This window comes from Arvicola amphibius, chromosome 2 (genome assembly GCF_903992535.2).
Source record: "Arvicola amphibius chromosome 2, mArvAmp1.2, whole genome shotgun sequence".
NCBI classification, from domain to species: domain Eukaryota; kingdom Metazoa; phylum Chordata; class Mammalia; order Rodentia; family Cricetidae; genus Arvicola; species Arvicola amphibius.
Window position 1 is genome coordinate 15900106 of NC_052048.2, and position 11457 is coordinate 15911562.

At 44.7% G+C, this 11457-nt stretch overlaps 1 protein-coding gene and 1 pseudogene across 1 annotated transcript in view; both read right to left on the reverse strand.

Moving 5' to 3' along the window:
• The window catches only part of Crebl2 (cAMP responsive element binding protein like 2), a 31199-nt gene extending 20900 nt beyond the window's left edge, over positions 1–10299 (reverse strand). The window contains exon 1 of the mRNA XM_038320203.1: positions 10094–10299. Within this exon, the coding sequence (XP_038176131.1) occupies positions 10094–10108 (15 nt within the window). The 5' untranslated portion in view covers positions 10109–10299. The remainder of the gene's footprint in view (positions 1–10093) is intronic.
• On the reverse strand, positions 1071–6445 carry LOC121677059 (annotated as a pseudogene).
• Positions 10300–11457: the final 1158 nt, after the last annotated feature.

Below are 11457 nucleotides of genomic sequence, written 5' to 3' on the forward strand. Positions count from 1 at the left end.
TGCTTGATGCTTTAATGGCCCCTCCAGCTGCAGGGCTGGAGCAGTCCTTGGATTTGGTAGGAGCCCTAGTGCTGGGCTTTTTAAATTTCTTTTGACTCCTTGACAGCTCTTCTTTTCATTCTTGATAAATCCATTAGCTCCTATAGAAGCGTTCAAAGCAGCCACATGGTGTCATTTATCTGAACTCCCACATCTCACTCAAATCTCAGAAGAGATCCCTAATTGATAGCAATTAGGCCAAAGGACAGCATCTTCCAGCAGCTGCTACCTCCTTATGCTCCTCTCAGACACTAATGTGTAACTCAAAAAAGTCCGAGGCCTTTACTTGATAAAACTCTATAGCAAATAGAGGAGGAACTTTCTCAACCTGATAAAGATCATCTACAAAACACCCGCAGCATCACGGCTGCTGAGGAAAGACCAACTGCTTTCTGCCAAAGATCAGAAGCGAGACAAGGATCATGTCTTCTCGCATCACTCTTAGTCAACAGGAAAGAAAACAAAATAGAAGGCAATTCAGATAGAGAATGAAAAAGTCAAATTGACCGTCTGTAGAGAACATGATCTTATATGCTGAAAATCCCAAAGGATCCACACAAACACTATCAAGTGTAAAGGGAAGAGTATAGCAAGGCCACAGGACACAAGCTCTACATACAAAGAGCCATTGTGTTGCTACTCTATTCACTAGCAAAGGAAAATATGAAAATGAAAATAATCAATTCTAGGGCTGAAGATAGAGCACAGTGGGTATGAGCACCGTGCTTCTTCCAGAGGACCCAGGTTTGATTCCTAAACCCACACAACAGCTCATAACATGTGAGCCACTCTAGTTCCAGGAGATCTCCTCAGACACTGACTGTACATGGTACACAGACACACATGCAGGCAAACAACACCCATACACATAAAATAAGTAAATCTAAAAAAAAGGCAAGCAAGCAAATTGATGGGCAACCAACTCCATTACTGCCATATCCACTGCTCTCTCCAGTGTGCTAAAGCAGCAACCTGTTTCTCTTTCTCTTTTTTAAACAGTCCAGTCTTCTACTTTTTAAAAAAAATGTACATTAGGCCCTGAATTCATATGGAGTGAGCTCCAGCAGCTCAGGCTCCCTCCTGTCGGTCCTCACAAAGTGTGCTTCTCTGGGAGGAGCAGGTTGGTGCTTCAGCTGAACCCAGGTGCCCATCCCTTTGACTTCTCTTTCCTTCTGATCATTTCCCTTCATCTGCTTCAGGATGCTGTCTCTACTCTTAGAGTGCTTGGTGTGCTCAGTCTGCACATTCATTCTCTTGGTGAGAGTCTTGCCCTTAACTTGCTTGTTTACAAATGATGCCCACGGCATGCTGGGTGATGTCGTAGACTCTTCCGGTGTTGCCTTTTTTACTTATGAGGACTTTCCTTTTCCCCTTGATGTCTACAATATCACCCTTCCTGTAGACTGGCACGGATATGGCCAATGGAACACTCCACGTTTCCTAAAAGGGCACTGAGCAGACAGCGAGTGCCCCTCCTGTCCCTTTACATTTGTTATTTTGGTGAGCTATCTTCCCATATCTATTTGTTTATGTGCGCGGATGTGCATGTACCACAGCACATATGTGAAAGTACGAAGACAACTTGTAGGAGCTGGTTCTTTCTTTCCACCATGAGAGTTCTAGAAATTGGTCTTAGTCAGCATGGTGGCAGGTGTCTTTACCCACTGGGCCATCTCATCAGCCTACAACTTGTTTTAAAAATAAAATGAATAAAAAGAAAATCCAAGTTTATCAATGAAAAACAACTAGGAATCTGGAAATAAATATTCACATTCATGGTCAGCTAATTTCCAGAAAGCACAGGTAGGGGATGTGGGCTGTCCTTCTGTATATGTATTGCTTTTATTGGGTAATGAATAAAGCTGTTTCAGCCAAAGGCTTAGCAGAGTGAAGCCAGGTGGGAAATTCAAACTGAGCTATAGAGAGAAAGTAGGCAGAGTCAAGGCAACACCATGTAGTTGCCCAAGAAGCAAGAGGTAACCACAAGTTTGGTGGTAAAATATAAAATAATAGCAATGGGTTAATTTAATATGTAAGAGCTAGCTAGAAATATGACTAAGCTATTGGCTAGTGTTGTAATTAATATAGTTTCTGTGTGATTATTTGGGTCTGGGCGATGGGAAACAAACGAGTAGTCTCTGTTTACAGGTGGGTGCAGCTCAGAGTTTAGCACAGGTACATTTTAGAAAATTCAAGGCCCTGGGTTTAATCTCTAACTTCCAAAGATACCAAAATAATTTATTATTATCATCATCATTGTTATTGATACAAAGATTCTCATTATATAATGCTTGCTGGTCTGGAACCTGATATGGAGATCTGACTGTCCTCAAACTCAAAGATCCCCCTGCCTCTGCCTCCTAAGTGTCAGGACTAAACTCATGCACCACCATACCCAGCTGACACCAAAACAGGTAAAGGAGAAAGAACAGCCATACTAATAGAGTTCTAGGACAGCTGGGTAGCCACAGGAAAAAGAATTGTGTTGGCCTTCTAACCCATCTTGCTGACCCTTACAATTAATTTTTGTGCATGAGCACACAGACACAGACAGCCAGAAACACACACAAATAAACAACATAATAAAATTTAATTATAAACAAAGGGCTAATCATAATAACTAGCCGGGCAGTGGCGGCGCACACCTTTAATCCCAGCACTCGGGAAGCAGAGGCAGGCGAATCTCTGTGAATTCGAGGCCAGCCTGGTCTACAAAAGCTAGTTCCAGGACAGGTTCCAAAGCTTTAGAGAAACCTTGTCTCAAAAAAAAAAAAAACCAAAAACAAAAACAAAAACAAAAAAACAAAAAAAGAAAACCAAAAAACAAACAAACAAAAAAAACTAAAGTTATCAAACTCTCCATGACTTTTCACTGGGTGATAGTTTCTTAGTTGTGATATCACAAACACAAAGCAGCCAAAACCATTATTCACTGAATTTCATCAAATCAAAAAGTTTGTGCTTTAAAGACGCTATTGAGGTGAGACAACAGCACATTGCCCAATGAAAAGGGTAGAACGGCACTCTAAGCATCTTGCAATATGATGGGACACCAGCTAATATGGGTGAGCTAATGCTGGCCTGCGGACCGGAGTCATGTTTGAGTTCAAGCTTCTGTGCATGTCTGTTTTGACAAAAGCACAGGACCGCTGCCTGGCAATGCAGTGTCACACAGAGCAGTGTCTCCCCTTAATATCCTCTGCACCCACCTCCTCTTCTCTCTCAAGCCCTGGGACCACTGATCTCCTTTCTCCACGGTTCTACCTTTTCCAGACTGTCACACAGAGTACTCAGAATACAGACTTTTCAAATTGCTTCTCTTGCTTAGTAATTCACGTTTAAGGCTCCGGGAGCATTAAATAACTCCATGGAACCTTTCATAGCTTCATGTTTCTCTTTGTTACTGAAAGACACTGCATTATATGGGTGCTTTAGTTTGCTCATAAGATAGAAATATAATGGAATTAGTGATTGTCGTGCAATAACTGTGAATGTACTAGAGCGCAAATCATAGAATTTGTATGTGAATTTATGGTCCATGAACTATCTTCCAATAAAGCTCCGATTAAAACAAAGCAACAACATGGAGGTGGACTGCAGATTTGCTCAGTCAGGGCCTGGGCTCCATCCTTGGAGCCCACATGGAGGAAGGAGAGAGCTTTCCACAGTTGTCCCTTGACCTCTGTTAGTGTACAGTGGCACGTGCACACCCTCTTCTACACTAATGCAAAGACTTTTTAAAGTGAAATGAATGGTAGACAGTGTGCACGGGAGCTGGTAAAGTGCACATGTTTGTCGTCATCTCAGCACTCAGGAGGTGGAGGTAGAAGGATCAGGAGTGTAAGGTCATCCTCAACCATACAGGGGAGAAAAAGAAAGGCACATGGGCTGCGAACACTGCTTAGCAGATCATCTGTTTAACACGCACAAAGTTCTCATCCTGTTATGGGATGGACAGACACAAAAACTCTGAGAACAAATGTTATGGCCAGGAGAGCTCTATGTGTTCTAATTAGGATGTTTAAAAAGTCAAGAATTTCCAGGCTTGGTGGCACACACCTTTAATTCTAGCACTCCAGAGCTAGGTGGATCTCTGTGAGTTTCAAGGCCAGCTTGGTCTATAAAGGGAATTCCAGGACAGCCAGGGCTGTTACATAGAGAAACCTTGTCTCAAGAATACATAAATAAATGAATAAATAAATAAGTAAATGAGCCAAGAATTAAGATTCAGCCAAAAGAGACAGAAAGAAAGCAGTCTGCAAAGCCTGAGGTTATTACAGATATCAGGGGACAGTTCTAATGTCTGCAGAAGCCAGGACATGACTTAGTCGTGTGTTCTATAGGAACTTCTGGGGCTTCTCAAAAATAAGAAACCCTTATCTGATTCCAAAGACTCTTACAGTATTTTGTGTCCCGTCTTTTGGAAAAAAAGAGGACAATTTTTTTTTCTTAGTTAAACCAGGGGGTTCATGAGAAAGAACTGTCAACTCAGCCTTGAGTGAAGAGCCCCCTGCACTATATCATGAACCACACCCGTCACACGAATACCTCTATCCTCATCTTTTTCAGTTACAGAGGGGAAATCCAATCCTTTAAAAAGGACTTTTATTTGCATATTTTTATGCTGAATTTGTTCCTATGCCAAAAGTTTTTCTTTCTTTGGTTTCTTCAGGAATGTCTTCTCTTCTGGCTTTGGAATAACTTGTTCATTTTCAGTGAGGATCATCTCAGTGTGGCGGGGCAGGAGGACCTCTTTTGTGGGTTAACGACATATCTTGGGTGCTTTGTGTTCAGTGACCAGAGACTCTATATCTAAACCCTAAAGTTTGGCATTGCTCTCTGTTCTTTTAACCATGTACAATAAAATTCAGCACTCTTCTTAGGACACTGACCCTGTGTCCAGTCTTAGTGTGTAGCCTGGGCACAACTACTAAAGCGCACACACTGCTTCTGTAGAGTGACATCTTTCAGCTACTTGATGGCTTTTCAGATATGCAAATCTTTGATGGCCTGGGTAGTTTCACAGGTGATCTTACAGTAAAAGTGAAGACCTGAACCTTTAAAAAATTTTGTTTTAATTATTTTTTATGAGTATGGATATTTTGCCTACATGTAAGTCTGTGTACCACATGAGTGCTTGATGCCCTTGGAAGCCAGGAGAGGCACTGGATCCTGAAACTGGAGTTACAGATGGGTATGATTCAGCCTTCGGGAGTTAGAAATTGAACCCAGGTGCTCTGGATGAGTAGCCAGTGCTCTTAACCACTTAAGCCGTCTCTCCAGCCCCTAGATTTGAGCCTGTTGGTTTGCATGATTTTGTAAGATTTCTGGTCAAGAGAACAGTGAACTATTTCACAGGTCACCTCAGGTGGCTTACAGGAAGTGGAAGAAATTTATTCCTATGTTCAATATCCACTTTAACCAAATATAAGACTCTATTTTGCTATCTTTTATGCATTTACTTACATTCAGATTCTCTAGTGGCTTTGGTTGTTTGTTTTTTGAGATTGTCCAGGCTGATCTAAATTCAGTCTGTAGCCCAGAAGAGCCTTGAATTGAATTCACAACATTCCTTCTGCCTCAGCTTCCCAAGTGCTAGAATCGCATTTCTGACTATAATGCTCATTTTTAAGGCAACTCGTTAAAGATCCAGTTGTTAAAAGAAGTGGTGCCACAGCCTCAATCAAGAGAGAAAGGGCCTTGCTTCACCTTTCCCTTGGAAACACAGCACAGCGGTACTGCCTGGGGTTAAAGGAAATAGCTGTGTCCTAGCCACTGCCCTTCTCCACCTTCAAGAAATGACAGAAGAGTCTCTCTCTGGGGCTCTGAGGGACTTCCCTATGTGTGGCTTAGGACTTTTTTTTTTAAATACGGGTTTCAGAAAGCAGAGTGTAACCATGTCTTCCTGTTGCTAACTTTTCTGCCAGCTTCTATCAGGAGAAAGGAGGAAACATAGGCATCTCTAAACCCAGAGTTAACTCCCACACCCCTCTTTGCACCTCAGGTCTACCCTGGGGCCACACACAGCTTTTCTGCTTGTCCCTGGAGCTAAGCAGTACTGTACACTTAACACTGTGTGGCCCTTAGCAATGCCTGACTGCGCACAATGGTCTATACTTACTGTGTGTGCTTCTCTGCCCTGTGTTTCTTCCACTGTGGACATCTTTAGTCTGCCCTAACACCGCTCTGCTGAAACAGCTTGTGGGTGTATATTTTTTTTTCTTTCTTTGAGGCAGGGTTTCATGTGTTCCCAGGCCCAGCCTCAAACTGACAATAACCTTGAACTTGCCATGTAGATCCTCCTGCCTCTGCCTGAGCTCGAAGGCTGTGCTACCATGCCTGGACAGCCAGCAGTCTTGCACTTCTGCTCTGCCTGGGTGAGGAGATCACAGGTGTGCAGCACCATGCCCGACCGTCACCCTCATCTTCATCTCATGGCTGTAGTGACCTTTCTAGCTGCTGGCCTCACCCACAGCAGTGAAAGCTTCTTTAGAACAGCACAAGGGCTTACTAATTTCTGTCTCTACTGCCTACCACAGGTACATATTAGGTGGACGAGTACTTGATAAATTAATGAACAAATAAGCAAGCTGTTCCTGAAGCCCTTAAAGAGTAAAACATCTTAAATAAGCTTTCACCTACCTTCTGTTTTTTCTTTTGAAGGAGGCAAGGAAGACTGAGACAGGATCTCGTGTGGCTCTGACTAGCCTTGACCTCCAGGTATAGCTGAGGATGGCCCTGAACTCTACCTCCCAAGTGCTGGGGTTTCAGGGATGTGCCACCATGCCTAGCTCTGGTTTCTAAATCAACTGTGGAGGTCCCCAAGTCCAAGGACAAATATCCTGTGTAAGTTCATGGACAGAAAAGCAGGCACACAAATTGCCGGACTTGTTCAGATGTGCTAGCTCTTCTGTCATGGCGCTGTGGGAAGTGTTGCTGGAGAGGACTGGGAAGAGGAACAGATTGCTGGCTTATGGGACACCAAGGAAGATGGATCCAATGTGGCAGAGGATGGCTAAGGGGCAATGGAGAGAATTTTAGGGTTTGAATGCCAGGGTTTTGTTTTGAAGTTAAATCTCCTTACCACCACCTATTTAGAATTACTATCAATGAGACCCTTGATGTGTACAAAAGGTTAGAGAGTGAGAAACCTCATGTGTTTAGACAATAGTGTGTAGCACAGGGTGGGCAGAAGGAAGGAAAACAGTGGCCTATATTAATATTGTGGCCAGTAGCTGACCCACTCCTTCAACAAAGATGTCCTATACTGTTGGACTGAACAACACTCTGTAGAGGCCTTTAGACAGCTTTCAGACTGGCAAGAACACATCGGATTTAGAAGATTTCAACTTATTCATCCAGTAAACATTAAAACACAAAGACCCTTCTGTGATTTAAAATAAGGTAACTCTATTTTCTTTCAAGACTGCAGATCAGAAAAAGACTTTCAATAAAATACTTCTTCCTTGTGGAAGATGCACAGGTAGCCTTGGAGAGTGACCTTTATCACCCAATGTAAGGACAGAGCTCAAGTTCATTGTGCGTCCCATCATGCCGCTCTTGTCCTGTCTGGGGTATAGTTAGGGGCACTATCTAGCGTAAGTAGTAACATGGCTACAAATGTCTCTTAGCAATCACTAGACCAGGGATGTCAGAACCCACAGATGTCTCTGCTTGGTAACATGCTAAGGTTGTGTTTGCTGAATACTGACTGTGTGTGAGAATCAGTACTAGCCACTCTTAGTGCATCATCTCAAATCTGCCTGACCAAGCCTCCAAGACAGGGTCTGGCCTCATTTGAAAGACTAGGGAAGTTCAGAGAACTTCAGCAACCTAGCTAGTTTTTCCTTCCTAACTAACCCAACAGGACTCTAGGAAATCAGTACTTAATTATATTGCTCAGCACTTTCCCAAGCCCTCCTTCGTAGGTGCTCAATCTTGCAGACAGATTCTAGCTTATGATCGTTTCTCTCCAGCTGAAACAGTATGCCTACACGGGCTGGTGAACATACCTGGGGCACATTAGTTAACGAAACCTGAGTACATCAGGCGATCTCAATGTTACTGTTCCAAACAATCACTGTATGCGATTGTTTTTGTAAAGTAAGTAAAAATCCATATGTACTTTTGAAATTATTGGAGACCTTAAGAAAGCTGTTAAATATTTCAAAGGTCTGGAAAAAAATAACTGGAAATTACATCCTGTGAAAGACCCCAGCTGAGAAAGATGAATATTACACTCTTTCAGCACCTTGAGATTATTTTCTGGGAAAGATAATGGATATAGTCTACAGACTTCATTTCAGAACCAACACTGAAAAATCAAGGTAGCAAAGACTGGAAAATGTTTCTGGAAAACTTTCAGAACTCCCCTTTTCTATTTTGAAAATACCACTTCCTGTCAGAGGAGGGGTTTGTTATTTCACAAGCCATTGGTTCTCCTCGGTGTGTCCAGCAGGCAGATTACAGTGCTGTGCTCTCCTGTCTATCACTCTTCTCAGAGCCTTCCACATAACAAGGAAGCATCAGTGAAGAATAAAACAATCAGTCAAGATAACTGGACTTCCCCCACCTGTCTGAGGGTATGTGAAACAAAAAATTTAATAGAATTTTGTTGATATATATGATATTATATATCAAATATATAAAGGGACCTAGAGGAAAAACTCTCCTGTAGTGATATTTCATTTTTATTTTAATAAATAAAGCTTGCCTGAAGACCAGATAGTAAAACAGCCACACTGGTCAGCCTTATAGACCAGGCAGGGGTGGCACATACTTTTAATCCCAGTAGCCACACTAGTTGGCCATAGAAGCTGGGTGGTAGTGGTGCACACCTTTAATCCCAGCACTAGAGAGGATATAAGACGAGAGGAGACAGGTCCCAGGCTCAGTCTCAGTCTGAGGATTCGTGGAGGCAGGATCACCATTTTGGTCTGAGGTAGAGGTAAGAGTCAGTGGCTGGCTGTTTTGCTTTTCTGATCTTCAGGATGAACCTCAATATCTGTCTCTGGGTTTTTATTATTAGGGCTACATTCTCCCAAGGAATAGAAAAATTATACTTCCAAAAGCATAAGGAAGAAAGCTTTAAATATTGACAAAATGTATGCCAGGCATGAGGTTCCCACTGGACATCCCAGCCCTTGGCAGGCGGAAGAGGCAGGGGGACCAGCTGAAGATCATCCTCTGCTACTAAGAGTTTGGGGCTAGCCTGGGCTCCACAAGACCTGGCTCCACAAAGAGAGACATATTTAAACGTTTGATTTCTTAAAAGTCCCAACTCCCAGACATCGTAAAACATTAATAAGGGACTCTCTGACCACTGCTATCTTCACGAAATGTGAAGCAAGAGTAATATGAGACGGGAGAACCATAAATCTACTAGTTAACCCACAATGCGCGCTAGTTTATAGTCATAAAAGTGCGCTAGAGATTAAAACATAGCTGGAGATGGGACACACTACGTTTGAATTAAAAAGGGAAAAAACACTGTTTTTCTTAGAGACGATTTCTAGAGGTTAGATTACAGGCTCTGGCCAGAAAGCAAGAGGAGCTAGCACTGTTCCAACCAACCGCAGGAAAATAGCTCGGGTTGCGGGGTGGGAGGGTGAACTGATTATATGAATGGGGCATTGAGTAAGCGAGGCTGAGGGAAGGAGGGAAAACCATCAAGGGTGATTATGTCGAGTTCAGGATGCACTAATTAATCTCTCCCAACTGGAAAACGTTGGGAGGGGGCAAGACAGGGCATAAAGAAAAAAGCACGGTAGTTTCTTCACGTTATTTTGACCTGCAGGTCAGGGCTTGCGCTCCTTGGAACCCCTAGCAAACACGGATACCCCGGGAGTGAAAATTTTGCAAGGGCGAGGGCCCTTGCTAGAAAACTGCAGCCTGGTGCTCCCCGGAGTCCTGGCGGGGTGCCAGGGGCCCGAGGCACACTGGTATCTATGGCAGGTGTTTCGTGAGTGCTCGCGTGGACTTCTGAACTGAGGCTGGGCGGCGGGACTACGGGCGGCGACAAGCAGGCGGCGGCGGCGGCCAGCCCAGGACTTACCTTGCTGTCATCCATCTCGGCAGATAGGCCGGCCCGGCCCGGCGCCCTCCCGGCCCTCCCCCGCCTTAGCCGGCCAGGCCCGGCCCCCGCCCCGGGGATGAAGGGGATATGGCTCTGACTGCCTCCTCCTTCGCCTAACAGTTCGCTTCCCTGAAGCCGCGGTCACGGGGACCCGGACCAGTTCAGGAATGGCAGAGCGGACCCAGGAGGCTGCCCCAGGCGCCTCCCAACTCGGCCACCGCCTCCTTTACCCGCCCCATGACAGGCCCCCGGCGTGTTTACAGACGTGCTGGCTGGCCGCCCAACCCGAGGGGGGCGGGGCTCTGCAGGCCAATGGCCCCTTCGGCCGCCATAGCACGTCGGCATTCTGGGAGTTGTAGTTTTTCTTCTTATAGTCTCTGAGCGGCCGATTGGAAAGGGAACTACGACGTCCAGATAACCTCTGCTAGCTTGCCTGTTTTGCTGAGGCCTAGGGGCGCTCTGGAGGCGGGCCTGGACCAAGACGGCACTATTGCCTACAGCGCTTAGTCTTTATGTTTTGGTTGCGGTCTGGTGGGAAGTTGCGGAGAAGGGAGAGCGTTCGTGGCCCTGCGGAGGCCGAACTGGAAGCAGGCCCTCTTTTGGGAAGCTAGGGCAAACGCTGTCTCATCTAGCGCCGGCCCACGGTAAAGTGGGGCAGCTGCTTTGGAAAACAAGTGGGTAGTTCAGAACATTAAACACGTTAGTTACCGTCTAACCACTTCTAGGTATACAGTCAAAGAAACGAAGCCACACAACCACACCAAAGCGTGTGCGCAAATGTTCTCATATTCGCAAGATTCAATACTCAAAAAGTGAGAACAGCCCGGCGTGGTGGCAAACGGCTTTTCATCCCAGCAATCAGGAGGCAGAGACAGCGAGTTCCAAGACATCCAGGGAAACATAGCCCCTGTCCTAAAGGAGAGAGAAATAGGGACCCTTCACTATTTGAACAAGCTAAGCTTTGAATTAAATGTTAGGAGCCAGACACCAAAGGCCACGTGCTGTGTGATTCAATTTATAAGGAAATGTCCAGAATTGGCAAAACTAAAGAGACCAATAGCTGCCAAATGCTGGGTACTGAGGAATGCCAGGGAAGGAGAGGAATTCTGGTTTCTTTTTGCAGTGATGAAAACATTCTCAACCCTGGTGACATCTGCAGGGACCTGTGAACAAAGCTGGGCCTTGAGAACTGGCCAAAGAGTGTGACTTTTATCTGTCACTTCTGAAAAGCCTCGAGCCCATCATTCTTTACAAGCGCCTCTAAAGCACCCTTTTCTGATGTTCAACGGAGGTGGCATGCAGGGAATTAGTAGTAAATATATAGGATATATAGTTACATTTGT